Source organism: Desmodus rotundus, chromosome 6 (genome assembly GCF_022682495.2).
Source record: "Desmodus rotundus isolate HL8 chromosome 6, HLdesRot8A.1, whole genome shotgun sequence".
In the NCBI taxonomy this organism is placed as follows: domain Eukaryota; kingdom Metazoa; phylum Chordata; class Mammalia; order Chiroptera; family Phyllostomidae; genus Desmodus; species Desmodus rotundus.
In genome coordinates this window covers 75,152,410-75,168,373 of record NC_071392.1, presented here as the reverse complement: position 1 = coordinate 75,168,373, position 15,964 = coordinate 75,152,410, and the positions used below count along the sequence as shown (strand labels likewise).

Sequence of the window (15,964 nt, the reverse complement as noted above, 5' to 3'; positions counted from 1 at the left end):
TGACAGCTCCCACTCGGGGCGCATGTTTCCCGGGCCCGTGTACCCTGGCCACCCAGCTCCGGGTGAGGGAGACAGTGCACGTGTCACTTAGGGCAGCTCGCTCTCCGGGGCCCAGTTTTCTGAGCTGTAAAACGGGAACGAGAATGGTAGCGCCGATTTCAGCGTGCTGCTGTGAGGAAGAATCACGTGTGCAGCGCAGGTGTCCTGGCAGACAGCCCGCTGTTGGCAGCTGCTGCCCATGTTGAGCACATTAGGTGCCTATATAACAGTGCCGCTTCGGATGTGCTTGTGCGTATGTGGACGAACAACAGATACTCGTTGGGAATCGCAGACAAGCCCAGGCACACACCTTGCCCTGGCAGGGTCACCGCCACCCTACACCGCCACCTCCATGACCGAGAAACCCTTTCAGAGTCAGGCCTGCGTCTCAGTGGGACTTGGCGGGGGTCCAAGCCATGGCTCAGATGTCAGGGTCCTGCATTATTGAGCTCAGGAGCTTGGTCTCCTTGCTCCTGTGTGCAGCTCCTGGCCCTCCTCTCTCCAGTCTGCAGGGGCACAGGGAGAGGGGAGGGAGGGGTCGTCTGTTCCGGCTCCCTACCCCATGGCGCAGGCAGCCACATCCGGGGATCTAGGGCTCCCCTGTAGCCCCAAGCAGGCTTTGGCTCTGTACCAGCACCTCTTTCGGTGCCCTGCAGGCCTGGGCCAGCTCCGGGATGCACTTCGGCAGGTGAGGGAGGCAGGGCACTGTCTTGGAGGGGACAAGCTCTCCATGGGGCCTGACCCAACGTTGCCTCCCCAGGTGCGAGAGGGCCAGGCCTGTCCCCCAGGCCTGGAGCTACCCACCATGCTGCTGGAGATGGAACGGAGTCGGCGGGCCCAGGAGCAGGTAAGGGCTGGCTGGGGGTGTGGCAGAGGGCAGAGTGGGCACCCGCTCGAATTCCTGGCATCCCGTCTCTCTGCAGCTCCTGTGGGACTTGGAGCTGCTAACTGGGGCAGGGCTGGGCCTCTTCTGGCCTCCCCGTGCCCAGGTCCATGGCCTGAGGGACCAGGCTCAGCGTGCATGGAGCCAGCACAGAGAGCCCCGTGGTGGGATGGGTGTGTACTCCAGGCAGCGGATGAGTGGGGTGAGCAGGGGTGTCAGCGTGACACGGGGTGGGGGGGCAATTGCAGTGGTAGGGGAAGTGGAAGGAGGGTGGGCTTTGGAGACAGATGGATGTGGTTCAGATCTCTGATGCTCCGTGGGGACCGTAAGCCTCCATATATGAAATGGGGGAGATACCTTTCTCAGAGGGCAGCTGGGAGGACCTTTGAACTGGTCCATGTAAAGGGTTTAGTGCTGTGCCCGGAGTGCAAGACCTGCTTGTTCTGAGCAAGCTATTACCGATCCACAGTCCACAGTGTCTTGGTCGAATCAGCTGCGTGGTCATGCCTAGAAACCTTTGGATGTGGCCACAGCGTGGGAGGAAAGCTGGGCTGGCAGAGCCCTGGGGCAGAGCTGCTGAGCAGCCCCAGCCACAGGTCCCTCCCTGTAGGGCTGGTGGCTGGGTCGACCCCTCTAGGAAGAAGGGTGCTGTGGTGACAGGGAACGGTGATTGTGTCTCCAGTGCACCTCAGCTACTAGCTGTGTGCAGGCACTGTGTGCAGGGTGGCAGCCGTCTTGGGGCCAAGGAGGAGGAAGTGTCCAGCCCACGTTGTTGGCCAGGACAGCAGGCTCATGTGAAGGCTCAACTGGGCAGGAGGGACCCTTTCTGAGCTCTTTCACCTGCGGGGGGATGGGAGGGGGGGATATGAAGGGCATGGATGCCAGGAGGAGGGGTCTCTGGGGGCCATTTTTCAAGGCTGCCTACCACACTGGTGCCCTGGGGACTAGGCTACCCCCAAACCCTTCCAGAGTTCTGGACTGTGCTCATCGCCCCAGGCTGGGGACACCCTGAGCCAGCACCATTGCTTCCTGGAGGGGTGAGTGTTTCTCCCAGGGAATCTGTGCACTCTGTGTTGCTACACAAAGTGAGCAAGTACCAGCCGCTTTCCTGGTCCCCTTCCACAGCTAGGCTCCTCCCAGGGCTCTCCCTCAGCGGCTCCCACATGGTTGCCCCACAGCCCCTGGTCCAGCTCCCATCTGTGGTGGGTGCAGGGGCTGGGGCAGGCTGCCCTGGGTTGAGTCCGGATGTTGGGGTGAGAAGGCTCAGCAGCCCACTGCTGGTGGGGGGGATACTAGCAGGAAGGCCGTTCCCCCTTCCAGAGCCCAGATGCAGGAGGTGCATCTGAGGCATCCTTTGCACTCCAGCACGGGGCAGGCCGCAGGCTGGTCATCAGCCCCAGATCCGGGGGAAGCCGGGAGTGACGCGGCCCCAAGGCGGGAGAGCCCTGGCATGCCTGCAGAGCCCACACCTGGTATGTTGACAGGAGGAGTCGGCAGCCGGGATGGCAGTGCCCCTGGGCTGGGGTGGCCAGACTAGACTGGGTGGGGGCAGGGAAGTCCTCACTCTTTGTCCCAAGCCTTTTTGCTGGGTGTCAGGGCACCCAGGGACAACAAGTAGGTTTTCTTTTATATGCCAGTTCCCCTGATTGGCAGCGGCTGTCTCAGGTAGTGTATCCAGGGGGGTCGTGAAGCTAAGCTGGGGCTCAGGGGAGGGAGATGCGGAATGTCTGCCCACGGCCGCTCAGAAAGGAGGAAATGGAGCAGCCCATTGGCCACCCTTGGGCCAGGCACTGGGGGGACACCAAGCACGAGTCTTGGCCCTGTCACTTGGTCCTTGTCTCTGAGACCACAGCCTAGTGAGAGAGTGTGACCATAAAGAGGCAGTGAGAATCCAGTGGGACAAATGCTGTGAGCCCCGGACCTGTTAATTTAAAAGAAACAGACTCTCAAAGGATTTGTTAAGTAAAAATCCCAGCAAAGCCATGAGCTTTTGATTATTCCATCGTGTATGAGAGAGAGGAAGAAAGCGCCAACGATTATTTTCCTGTTGATAGAGAAACTTTTACAAGGATGGGAATACTTGGGAATATGGAGATATCAATCACATTATTACCAGGGAAAGAGATGACCTAGCGAGACTGCAGACCAGAATTACAGAGGAAGGGGCTGGAGCTTTTCTCTGTCCACAGCAACAGTTTCTAAAGGCTTGGGCATCTTATCGGACCCCTTGGTTCAGAAACTCTTCAAAAGACAGGCATTTTCAGAGAACATTCCCTCTTGGTTCCTGTTATGAATATTCCCACATCCACGTTGCGTAACGATGAGATGTTCTTGAGAAAGGTCTCAATCTAAGACCTTATGAAATCAAGTTCTTTCAACTAGTTTTCTGGATGCTGAGTGACTTTCCTCCCTCCCCAGCTGCAAGCGAGCAGCAACATCTCATCTCCTTTCTTAGATTCCTTTTGTTAACTATGAAGACATTGCCTTTTTGAGGCCCAGCTCTGGCCTAAAATTTTACTTCTTGAATTTCATTTGATTTTGCTGTCAGAAACCAAGAAAGAGCTAAGAGGATTTTCGTCAATAATAGTAAAGCGAGGTGCATGCAGTGGGTTTCTTTATGGGCCTGGATGGGCCCCTCGGGACGAAGTGAGGGTGTCCTTATGAGGCCCTTCCTGCTCCAAGGCGTCCCGTGGTGGAGGAAGAGGGTGTGCAGGTGTTCGAGAGACGGTCTGCCTTAGCTGGGAGGGTAAGGAAGATGGGGTCGGCTTAGGCAGGCAAACCTGGCAAGCAGGCACATATCAGGCTGAGTAAATAAAGGCAGAATATGAACTATGAACTATGACATCCTTGAAGTTCAAACACCAACTGTATGGGCACTCCCTCCCCTTCACTGCCAGGGATGCCCTAGGCTTCTTGGTTCTAGTTCAGGTGGAATGTGTGTGGTGGGGTGGGGGTGGGGGGCAGTGGGACCTGAGCAGAGGGCAGCTCACATCAATCTCTCTCCCTCAGGTTGCTTACAAGAGCTGGACCCTGCCACCCGCAGCAGCTTTGGGGAACCAGGAAACTCAGAGTTCAAGGTGAAGGGGTAGAAGGGTCCTGGGCCAGGGCCCTCTCAGACTGGGGACAGCAGGGGTAGGTGGGGTGTGCCTTAGAGGAGGCTGCTGGGTCCAGGCAGGGCACCTCCTATAGCTGGGTGGAAGAAGGGACCATCACTACATAACACGGGTGTAACAAACTCAGGGACCAGGCAAGGGCTGTAATGGAAGTGAGGCCCCTGGGGGCAGCCACTGGGGTCTCCAGGCTCCCCGCCTTCCCTGAAGCGGTCCTGGCACAGGGATTCCCTCACCAACCTGGAACAAAGTGCTCTTCCTCCCCAGAACCGGGTCCTGAAGGAAGAGAGGGGCCAAGCTGAGTCCACGACCCGCAGGCCCCTTCCACCGGTGTCTGGAAGCTCAAGGGGGAGAAAGATCACTCAGAAAGCCACGGGGACCTCAGGCCTCCCTGAACCCCAAGATTCCACCAAGGGGCTGGGCTGGAGCTTGACCCAGGACAGGGCAGAACTTCAGAAACTGCTGGGGATTGAGATCCCTCAAAGAGAGGAGAACCCCCAGGGGGAAAAAGAGGAGACCCCTCAGGGTCAGGGAGAGGAAGCCCCCCAGAGGGAGAATACAGAAGCTCCTCAGAGTCAGACAGAGAAGGCCAACCAGGGTCAGAGTGGGGAGGCTACTCAGGCTCTGGGTCAAGAGGTCTCTGGGGGTCTGGGGTGGGAGACCCCTCAGGGTGAGAACAAAGATGCTCTTGGAGATCCAAAAGGAAATTGCCCTGAGTGCCCGAGAAAGGAGACCCCCCTGAGCCAGGAAGTGAAGGACCTTCCCTCTTCTGGAGGCGTGGGGAGGATCTCACAAGCCTGGGAGATGGCTCAGGGAGAGACACCTACACAACCCCGGGAGGAAGGCGGCTCCCGGGGAATGCCGGGGGACTTCTGCGAGTCTCTGGGAGAACGGATATCGCAGGCCGGGAGAAGGGAGAGCCCAGGCCCCAGGGGAAGGGGCGTCCAGCTGACACAGGACAAGACCCACGGCCAGAGACAAGACAGGGCCCTGGCCATGGGAAAGCAGCGGGCTGGCCGAGAGGGGGCGCTGGCTCCCCTTCGGCTCCAGGGATCGCCAGCCCAGCCGCAGCTCCCCAGCCCAGAATCCGTGATGTTATCTGCCCCGAGTACCAGGAACCCTGGGCAACAGGAGCCCCCTACAGCTCTTCTGGGGCACCCAGGGCTGGCACGCAATTGGCACGGGCTGCAGGGCCCCGGAGGGGGTCCCGGTCCCGCGGAGCAGCACGTGGGTGAGGTGAGGGGGCGGGGGGCGGATGGCTCCGTGAGGTTCCCGGGCCCCCTTGAAGAACGGAGGGGCGCTGCCGAGGGCCCGAAGGCTTCGAAGGCCGCGTGGCCCGGGCCCCCGGGCGAGGGAAAGGCCTCGGCGGGCCTGAGTGCGGCACAGCGGGAGTCGGCCCTGCAGCGACTGCTGGAGTTGCAGGGCGCGGCCAGGCGCCGGCTGTGGCTGGACCGTGAGCAGCAGCGGCTCCGGGTGCGTCCCTGTGCTGGGTGGGAACGCTGGCGGGCTGGGCACAGAAAGGCGGCCACCGCCCGCTGACAGCTTTCAACCCCAGGTCCTGGACCGCCTCCGCATTGCCAGGAACCGTCTCTGCCGGGTGCACCCCTTGGGGCCCCCACCCAGCCCACCTCAGCTCCAGCCACAGGCAAGACCCCCGGGAGAAGGCAGTGAGGGGCAGGGGTCCAGCCGGGCACTACCTGGGTCCCTTTGAAGTGCACTCGCCCTGCACTTGCGCTGTCACCCATGGAGAGGCGGGGTAGGGGGAGTCTGGGTGCTGCCTCTTGCTGGCTCCGTCGAGCCTCGGCTGGGATGCAAGGGCGCTCAGGGCTCCACACCACCCAGAAGGACGTGGAGGGGCAGCGGCGTGCTGTGCGGGAGCAGCTGGAACAGGTGCACCGGGAGAGGACCGGGAGGTTGCGGGCCCTCGGAGTCAGGTGAGGGGGGCAGGGGAGAGGCTTACAGGGTGGTGGCGGCCCCCCTTCCCTGGCACCTGGGATAACAGGCCACTCTCTCCCCAGAAACACCCAGAACTTCCAGCAGCTACTGTGCCCCCCTGGCGCTGAGGAGCCTGCACCTGGAAAGTAGTGCTCATCCTTCCCAGTCTCTCTAACCGCTGCTGAATCTTCAAAAGGATGATTAAAGAGGTGGGGGTTAAGGGAAAACAAGAGGGCAACCTGCGGATGGAAGGTAGTTTCAAAAAGGCTCATGCCCCAGTGTGGCTCAGTGGATTGAGCGCCCGCCTGCCTGTAAACCAGAAGGTCAAGGCCCATTTGATTCCTGGCTTGCAGGCCAGGTCCCTGGTTGTGGGCATGTGAGAGGCAACCGATCTGTGTTTCTCCATCCATGTTTCTCTCTCACTTCAATGTTCCCCTCTCCCTCCATCCTTCCCCCTTGCTCTAAAAATAAAATAATTTTTTGAAAAGTCATTAAAAAAAAAAAAAGTCCCAGAGTGCAACCTCAGGGCCTGGGAGAGCCAGAGACAGACAGACACACAGATACACAGACACACGGCAGCTTCATTCCACCAGGTGGCGGGTTATTTCTTCTTCCCACCCGTTAGCACACTGCCCGGCCGGAGGTCAGAGGGCCAGGTCCCGGGGGTCAAGGGGTGAGAAGGCCCCGTTCTTGCGGAAGAATGATTCAATGTGACACATCTTGCAGAAGACCAGTTCTTGCTTCACTGGTGGGCCTGGGGAAAGAAGTCAGAGGCCAGGAATGGGTTCCTGGGAAAGTAACCCGCACAGCGCAGCAGCCCTGCCTGCCAGCCCTAGGTATCCGACCGTGCAGTGTCCACTTTGTAAGCGTGAAGAAATAGAGTGCTGCTGAGGCACGGGGCCGTGGGAAAGCAGGGAGCAGGCTGGGTGCCCAGCGCCGCAGTGACAGCAGAATGCCACTCGGCTGCGTGCCACCGTCGCCCCCAGCCTCAGGGTCCTCCACGGAGGGGGTGGCAGGGCACCCAGCGCTGCTTCACAGGGACAAAGGTAGACATGTCTGCGACAACTGGGGCTTTTTTCCACCTCCCGCTTTGGTTGGAAACTATTCCCTGTACTTCCCTTTTGGGCCCCAGGGAAAGCGGTGGGGGACTTTTTAGGCAAGCTTTGAACTGTGTGTATCCCCAGCCATCCACCCGTTCTGCCCAGGCCCTGCAGCGGCCGGGGAAAAACGTGACTGAGTAGTTCACGTGAAACTCAAGGCCACAGAGAACGCAGGGACACTCGGCATCGCCCTGCAGCGCTGCGCCGCCCCTCTGCGAGCTCTTTCCCCACACCTTCTCTCTTCTTCTCAAACTATACCACTGCCTCTGCTCCCCTCCCTCCCCACTGGCGGCCGTGACTCCGCCTCACAGAAAACCGGACTCAGTCCAGATGGACACTAACTCCAACTCCCTACACCTCTGCGCCCCGCCTCTCCTCCTGCCAGACGTCAGAATCTAGAGCTCCCTTGGTGAGCTCACCCAATCTCAGGGTTTTAAAGAGCACCTACTTTCTGATGACCATTTGCCTCTAGTTCTGACCTAGCTTGGGGGTGGCTTCCATACGCAGCTGCCTCACTGACATGGGGCCTATGTTGAGCGGTCTTCACATGCGCTCCAGCCCCGCTCCTCTCCCAGTCCTCCCCGTCACAGCTGTTTCAGCCGCCGAACACCTGTGTGTCATCGGTGCGTTCTTTCCCTTTCTCTCACTCAATCCATCAGAAAGTTCCATCGATTCTTCTTGGAAAATACATTCTGAACCTACTCCAGCTCTGCTAATCACCCTGGCCCAAGCTATCACCTCTTGCTAGGAAAACTCAAAGTAGCTGCCTAACTCATCTGCCAGCCACTTTCCCCTGAGAAAGCCAATACCTACAGAGCAGGCAAGGTGATTTTTCAAAAAGCAAATCAGTGTACTCACCTGCTTAAAACCTTCCACTGGCTTCCCCTCACGCTTGAAATAAACCCCAAACAACTCATCATTTAGCTCTCAGCCTTCCAGTCCCCAGTCGGGCCTTCCCCGACCATCCCATCAGAGGTAGCTCGCACCCCCCTCCCCGCGCCCATCCCATCACTCTCTAATCTCATCGTGGAACGTCTACGTCTCAGACATTCCCTTGCTCTTATGGATGCCCCAGAAAGGAGTGTCCACGTGTCTCGTGTGCCTAGTGCCCGCACACTGCCTGGCCCTCGGCAGGTGCCTGTGTTTGTGAGGTAATTTCCAGATTGGGGCTCACCCAGCTGCCAGCCGTAGGTGAAGCTGGTGGTGATGGGGAAGCGGTAGCGCATCTCTGGTATGTCCTGTTTGCGGGTGTTGAGGTAGCGGTAGCGCCCCTGGGAGTCGTGGGAGATGCCTTCATACAGCAGCGCCCGGGTGGCAGGCAGTACTGGGTACATTTCTGACTGCACAGGAGCCTCCAGGGCAGGGCTGGGGACCCTGGAAGGGCCTGCCTTGGGGGCAGGTGGGGGTGAGAGTGGGGTTTTGGGATGCAGGGTGGGCAGCTGGAGGGGCAGGCGGGCTGCAGCCTTAGCCTTCTGCTTGGCCTTCACCATCGACCCATACTTGCGATACCATTCACAGCGCAACATCTTCTCCCTCAGAAACTCCTCCTTCCAGAAGTTCTGCAGCACCGTATCCATGTTGAGTTGCCGCATCATGGTGGCAAAAGGAGAGGTACCAGGGTGGCTACAGCTGAGGGTGAGCACAGCAAGCAGAGCCCTTCTGACGGCAGGTGGCTGCCCAGGGGTGGTCACCAGGCAACCATGCCTCACCTCACACAGGGCCAGGGTTCCACCTGCCATGCCCTCAGCAGACCTCACCCACCTTGCCAGCTGAGGCAGCCTCGGGCCAGGCCCACTGGCTAAGGGCCTTGATCCCCACACCTTCTGCAGGTCCCAGGCCTGCCTAAAATCACAGGCTTCCAGGTTTCCTGTGCTTTCTGCTTCCATCCCTTGGGTCAGGATCCCCCACACCCCCAACCAATACAGACTGAAGTGGGGGAGCCAGGGGTCTGGGCACAAGCCTAGCCCTGTTCCTCCCTGCCAGAGCTGGTCGTCTTTGATTCAGAGGACCAGTTCTTCTTGAGTTATAGCCTCCCGGCCATAGACAGCCTCCCTTGTCCAGCTCCTCTGTGCCCGGATCTTTGGCAGAACCTTTTCCAGCCCTGCCCATCTAATCCCTCCGATAGCCCACTGCACACGTGTCCTTTCTAGCACCCAGGCTCGGTTTGGAGAGAAGCAAGAACGTTATTTAATTTAACATCAACAATGACACTGTGTAACAGCACAGGAAAGAGGTAGTGGAGAGCGAGGACAATCAGGCTTCCGGTTCCCTGACCAGTCTTGATTTTAATGGCGGAGCCCCAGCAACATGGAAGCACCTCGTCTAGCCTCTCGATGGAGTGGGAAGGGGTGGGAAATTGGAAATCAGAAGCTTAAAACTTAGAAAGGAGTCGATGGCAAGCCTGGGAGAGGCGGCAGGGCAGGGGGGAGCCCCTTAGCGCAGGTCTTCGGCCGTGAACATGCCCCTGGCCCTGCGCAGGATGGAGTCCTTGGCAGCATCATAGGGGTGCTCCTTGGACGGGATCTCGAGAACAGCCGGGATGGAACGCTGGTGGGCGTCAAGGGCATGCCGCACCATCTCTGCGATGTACTGGTTGATGAGGATGATGCCGATGTCGTCCCGGTTCAGAAACTGCCTGTTGGGGACATGAGAAGGGAGACCATGGCAGCCCACTCCCAGTTAGCGGCTGGGCTGCAGGGGGATGAATGAGCTTCACCCAGAGAGCACAGGAGACAGGGTAAAGGTTGCTACATAAAACTCTCCATCCTCTCCAGAATCAATTTCATTCAGAAGCGAGGGGCCGTGGTCAGGGTTGGCTTCTACCTCCCCTGCTTAGAAAGCTCCCAAGTGCACTGGTATTTCAGATTAGGGTTCATACCAGTGTGTTCCATATGCTGCCTTTGTGTAACAAAGGGAGAGGATAATATGTCCCTCGCTTTGTGTTTGCATAAAGGAAACACGGAAAGAAGCTAAGTGGGTATCCGTGGCAGGGAGGAGGGAGGTAATAAGGTAGAAGAGGACAGGGATGGCAGTGAGACAACGTGAAAACCTTTTAAGTATTAAATTGCAAACCACATGAACACATTAACTTTTCAAAGGAAAGCAAACTGAATTTTTTTAAAAGGGGGGTTGATGAAACCACTAGAGGACTCGAGGTCCACAGTGACGAGGACAGGGATGGGTCACTGGGGAGTCTGGCATGAGCCCGGAACACAACACGGTAAGAGGAAAATCAGTAACAGGAATCACACTTTCCGCACAGAGGGGACTTGGCACTGGGATCTTCCTCTCTTGGGACCACCCGCCCATTCATTCATTTATCTATCCATTTAACTATTTACTTTGTATTAGGAAGGTGTACACCTGAAATTTATGTTATTAACCAATGTTACCCCCAAGAAATTTAATAATAATTTTAAAAAGCTATTTACTGAGCACTTCTTCTGTGCCAGACACGGGGGTAGGTTAGACTTGATCTCTGAGGTCCCTTTTGGTTGGAAACATGGCAAGCTCTTGAAGTAAAATTTGTCCTTCTCCCATGACAACTGCGGTCACTTTACCAGAGCTCAGAGATCGGCTGAGATCAGCCTCCCAGGTCGGCCCCTATCAGACCGCGGGCAACACGAACCAGTCTCAACTGGCAGCTCAGGGCTGCGCTGTTGAGGGCAAAACAGTTGCGAGTGCTTTGTTCCTGGGACTTGGCGGCAGGGGCCCTGAAGAAGGGGTGAGGGAAGGAACAGGGAGCTGGCATCCTCCATTCTAGTCACCAGGGCACTGTCTGAATTTAGGGACATGCCTGCAGAAGGTAGGGCCCAGTACTGATATTCTGCCCACTGTGCTCAGGACGGGGGAAATGTCAACACTGAATGGGGAGAGCGGCACAAGCAGATTGTGGACCTGGTTTAAGAGAGGCAGAAAGATTTGGGACTGGAAAGATTTGAGATTTCAAATCCCTACTCTGTCTCTTCCAAATCATGTGACTTTGGTATGTGCCTTAACCTCTCTGAGCTTAGTTTTCTCACGCGTACGTGCGAATAACAACCCTGGTCTTACAGGACTCCTCTGAGCCTGTAAGGCGGACGAAAACACGAGAAAGCCCGAGCCCAGGGCTGCCTATGTGTTCGCTGGGGCAGGAGAGCCTAGTGCTAGCAGCACCCGGAGCCTGCTCTATGGGTTAACAGGGGGACCGCTGCAGAGGAGCAAAGACTGCCCGCGCCCGGGTCCTGGGCGCTCCGGACGCCAAACCTAGGCGGGGCAGGTTGCGCCGAGGGGCGGCACCCGCCACGAGCTTGTTCCCCTTCTTTCCTGACACACGGTCATGTGAGACGGGAGCTCGTGAACCCGACGTAGCCCCCAAAGGGAATTTGGGGCACGAAGGACTCCGCTCAGGAAGGGCCCGCGGACCGATCTCCCCGACCCTCGAGGGGGGAACTAACACTTCGGCCAGGGTGTAGAAGCCCCAAGGCGCCGGTCCCCGCGCCGCCCCCGCCTTCTCCCTGTATTCCCATCAGGCAGCGGAGGGTCCCGTTCTGGCCTCGCTGGCTACCGTACCGGAAGGTGTCTTCGATTTCATTGATGGTTGTATCCTTCTCCACCACCAGAAAATTAGGGTGCCGGTTCTTGTTAAGCTCCCCTATGCCGCCCAGCAGAAAGCCAGTCACCGTGTCCTCGTCTCCGATCACCGCAATTAGCTTCCCCCTCCCCGCCATCCCAGCAGATAGAGCTCAGCCGCCAAAGCCTGAAGTACCGGAATCCCCGCCTCCACAGTGCGCCGCCTTTCGGTCGCACCCCCACCCTATAGGCATGCGCAGGGCCGCCACCCCGCCTCCCGGAACATGCGCATTGATAGGAAAACGGCCTGAATCTTTACGGCCTGCCCCTTAAAGAGTGGCTCGAATGTGGAGACTACAATTCCCAGAAGCCCGTGCAGCATCACGGGGTGGCGAAGGTCTTTCCATTGTTTGGTCCCCTAGGGTACAGACTACTGCTGGTAGTCGCCTAAATCTCCAAAGGTGGGGACTGTTCCTGTTCTTCAAGGCAAGGTCTCGGTCTCTGTCGTGTATGTATGGCACATAGTTAACAATTAGTACATATTTAATTAATAAAAGGGTGAACAGGCCCTGGCTGGTTATTCAGTTGGTTAGAGTGTCCTCTGGATAGGCTAAGGTTGAGACAGCGCACGTAAAAGAAACAACCGCATAAATAAATGTGGAACAACAAATCCATGCTTCTCTCTCTCTCAAGATAAATAAAATAAATAAATAGGTGAACGAGTTAACGATGTTACTGACTAGTGAGGTAGAATCAAGTGAACAGGCAATTACAAAGCAGTGTGTTAATTACTAAAATGTGAGAAGCCTGTGGAAGCCCGTGTCAGAGGTAACTAACCCGTGAGAGAGGGGAGCTCAAAAAGGTTGCCAGCAGAATGAAGGGATGGAAATGAGAAGAGGGTCTTCTAGGAAAGAGGAACAGCCTGTGTGAACCTTAGTGGCTAGAGAGCGTTAAGTGCCTTCAAAAAAAAAAAGATAAAGAATCTGGAAGTTATCCTGAAGGACAAGTGAGAAAATGGTATCGCCAGATCTACGTTTTAAGGATAGCACTGTGACGGTGCTGTGTAGGGGCAAGGAGGAGAACCAGTGGTGGTCAGGAGCTGATGCTGGCCAGAACTCAGGTAGTGATCATGAGGGACTGTGGAGAAGCAGATGGAGTGGAGATATTTCGAGATAGAGTGGACAAAACTTGTTTTTGGATTGGATGTGTTTGGGGAGTAAGTTAGGGAGACCCAGGGGACTTCCAGGCTTCTGGCCTGTGCAGCTAGGTGGATAGGAATAGTACAAGGTCTGTCCAGAAGATATCCAGCCATGTAACATGAAAAATAGAGACATTTCTTGAAGAAGATACAAGAAACATTGTACGTAGGACAATGACTCAGTCCCCTTCCAAGTGGGCACCATGGGACCTCACACAATTCTCCCAATCACCATCAGCTGCCCCGTCGTATTTTCCTGAATCTCACTGACAGTCTGAAATCTCCTCCCCTTCAAAGGTGATTTTAGTTTTGGGAAAAGCCAGATGTCTCAGGGTGCCAAATCTGGGCCATAGGGGGTCAGAGTCACCTGGGTGATTTGATGTTTCGCAAAAAAACTACACAATATGTGATGCGTGAGTAGGCATGTTGTTGCGATGAAGCTGCCAATCACCAGTTGCCCATAGCTGTGGCCTTCTGAATCATCTGAATAGTTTCCACGGAAGAATGTTCAAGCTTATTGCAAAATTTGATGCAGATTCATCAAATTTTGCTCTACTCAGTCGTTTTGAATGTGACGGCCACACAGCGCACATGCTCACTCAATGGCATCTACCTCCCCACTGACTGGTACAGTGAAGCCATCTTTGTTCACACATGAGCATTCCAGGCCACACTCCTTGGCTGCTAGGTTACATCGATGTTGTGCAAACCAGTCTCATTATATTAACAATGGGTGGACTTTCTCCAAACAGACTTCGTATTTCTGAGTGAACTCTGAGATGAACACTGCTGAAGAGGAAGGTCCACTCTCTCCTCATCTCTCTCTTTTTAAAAATGTGTTTATTGATTTTAGAGAGAGAGGAACATCAATGTGAGAGAGAAACATCTATTGGTTGCCTCCCATTCACACCCTGGCCGTGGATCAAACCCGCAACCTCGGTATGTGCCCTGCCTGGGGATCCCCGAATCCCCATCCTTTTGGTGTATGGGATGATGCACCAACCAACTGAGCCATACTGGCCAGAGCTGCTTCTCTCTCTCTTTTCTTTTTTTTAGATTTTTATTTATTTTTTAGAAAGAGGGGAAGGGAAGGAGAAAGGGAGAGAAACATTGATGTGCCAGAGAAACATCAATTGGTTGCCTCTTGCACGGCCCCAACTGGGGACCTGGCCTGCAACCCGGCCATGTGCTCTGAGTTGGAATGGAACCTGCCACCTTTTGGTTAGCAGTCCGGCATTCCTTCCCTTGAGCCACAGCAGCCAGGGCATCCTCCTCCTTGTTAACAAACAGGCACCTTGGTGTCTGGCATGGTGTTTGGAGTTTATAGCACTTATCATCCAGATGGTCTGGTTTACTGGTCATTTGTATGGGCTTGGGATTTGGGTAAACTGATACCTAGAGGTATGATTTTGGACCCATTACTACTGTTCTCGGGGCCTTCTTTCCTTCAGATGACAGTTCGCCCACCTCGTAGCCTGTTAGGTGGAGCCCATAAGTGCTCAGCACCCAGGGCCATACTGTGGGTGGGGGGGGGGGGCTGGATATCCGTAAACACATCAATACACAAGCAGAGGGCAGCAAATGATGCAGGAAAACTCCCACATCTGAGGCTGAGGCAGAGGGAGGGCAGAGTGAGAAGTGGTGTGGGGGGAAGCGCCTGACTCAGAACTGGCCCTTAACAGCCTGCGAGTGGTTGGGTACTTGAGAGCAGATCCTGCCTCAGTGGGTCTGTCCCGTCCCGTCAAGTAGGGGGCTGGGCCCATCACATTCATCACATACTCCTTCAACCAGCCAGTGTTTATCAGACGCGGCTAGGAAGATGCCGAGGACACAAGATTGATAAAATATGATTTCTGTCCTCATGGAGCTCCCTCAGGACTGTGGGGAGAGTGAAAAGTGTCCCAGGGAGGGGCGCGGACACATGGCAAGAGGGGTCTTGAGGGGCAGGATTCAGAGCAAGTGAGGGAGGGAGAAGGGGAAGAAGAAGCCGGAAGAGCAAGGAGACAGGCTACTGGGTGAAGAGGTGCGGCGGGGGCTTTGGAGTTGGCCCATCACCACGTGCCGCAATGTCCAGGGATGGGTCTAGGCGCTGGGCAATCCATGGAGTGAGTTGCCTCTCTGCCCTGCTCTGGCTCCCCACTTGCTCGTGTATGATTCATTCATTCACCCCTCACACCTGTCTGTGTCAGTCCTGCCTGGGCCAGGGAGCTCAGTCTCCTGGGAAACGGATACGTGGTCACAGATCCGTGTAGTAAATGCATCTAGAGACATGTCCAAAGGAGTATAGGAGCCAGGGGCTGGTCCAGAAGGGGTCCTGAGAGCTTCCTATTGGATAGGCAGAGGCGGAGGCCCAAACTGTAGCATGGGCACCTGGGAAACTAGGGGCTGTGAAGCAGGAGGGTACGGTGGGGAATGAGCACATTGCCTGATTCGGGGGTCTTCTAAAATGACGGGTGGGGAGACTGCACATGAACTTGGAGACCTTGGAGGCCTTGTTAGGAAGAATACACATTAGCCTGGAGCAGGAGGGAGTCACAGAAAGGCCCTGAATTGGAGAGGGGCATAATCCCTCTAATGTGACCCCCGGTGGCTACAGTGTGGAGGGCAGGTTGGAGGGAGCTGGCTGGGGCCAGGGAGGCTGATACATCGGAGAGGCTATCTAAGGGGCTGTGGGCCCAGGAGGCTACTTTAGAGGCTGGTTCAGGAGGGAGGCCCTGATTTGCCCCTGGATCTGGCTGGAGTAAAGGTTCCTGGGTTTTCATATGGTTCTGCCTGCCTCCTGGGTGAGGAGCAAGCCTGTTTGAGTCAGCGCTCATGTTTTAAGTTTCTAATTTGGAGAACATTTTGAGATCAGGCTGAATAGAAACTGGCCTCCCAGCAGTGCTAGAACATAGTGTCCACGTCCCTATTCTCCCACCAGCTCTCCAGAAATCTGAGGACCAATCCCACATCCCTAACTACCCCCCACACCAGCCCACCCAATGCCCGTTTTTTTCTGCAAACACTCTGCCAACATCCCAGGCTTCACCAAATAGATGGCCCAGAAGCATGGCCCCCTGCCCCAGGCCCTTCCCCTTAGCCTGGCTCAGTCCCCCAGAGAACAGCCAGCCAGTCTCTGCCTCCCCAGGGCCTGACTTAGTGTCAGTGG

General features: G+C 56.2%; 3 protein-coding genes across 3 annotated transcripts; 1 reads left to right on the top strand and 2 right to left on the bottom strand.

The window, feature by feature from the left end:
- The first annotated feature begins 544 nt into the window (after window positions 1-544).
- Window positions 545-6,421, top strand: LOC123479206 (collagen alpha-1(III) chain). Its single transcript, XM_045191170.2, has 8 exons — window positions 545-727; window positions 800-886; window positions 963-1,124; window positions 2,288-2,394; window positions 3,932-5,505; window positions 5,588-5,677; window positions 5,878-5,966; window positions 6,051-6,421. Exons 5-8 carry the CDS (start codon window positions 4,837-4,839, stop codon window positions 6,115-6,117), a joined length of 915 nt encoding a protein of 304 aa, XP_045047105.2. The 5' UTR covers window positions 545-727; window positions 800-886; window positions 963-1,124; window positions 2,288-2,394; window positions 3,932-4,836; the 3' UTR covers window positions 6,118-6,421.
- A 190-nt stretch (window positions 6,422-6,611) lies between these two features.
- Window positions 6,612-9,137, bottom strand: SPMIP1 (sperm microtubule inner protein 1). The gene is made up of 2 exons (XM_024555097.3): window positions 8,242-9,137; window positions 6,612-6,721 (listed from the first exon to the last, which is right to left on the bottom strand). The coding sequence occupies exons 1-2, from the start codon at window positions 8,951-8,953 to the stop codon at window positions 6,612-6,614; spliced, it is 822 nt and encodes a 273-aa protein (XP_024410865.3). The 5' UTR covers window positions 8,954-9,137.
- A 93-nt stretch (window positions 9,138-9,230) lies between these two features.
- Window positions 9,231-11,842, bottom strand: ATP6V1F (ATPase H+ transporting V1 subunit F). Its single transcript, XM_024555107.3, has 2 exons — window positions 11,619-11,842; window positions 9,231-9,702 (listed from the first exon to the last, which is right to left on the bottom strand). Exons 1-2 carry the CDS (start codon window positions 11,774-11,776, stop codon window positions 9,501-9,503), a joined length of 360 nt encoding a protein of 119 aa, XP_024410875.1. The 5' UTR covers window positions 11,777-11,842; the 3' UTR covers window positions 9,231-9,500.
- Between the last annotated feature and the right edge of the window lie 4,122 nt (window positions 11,843-15,964).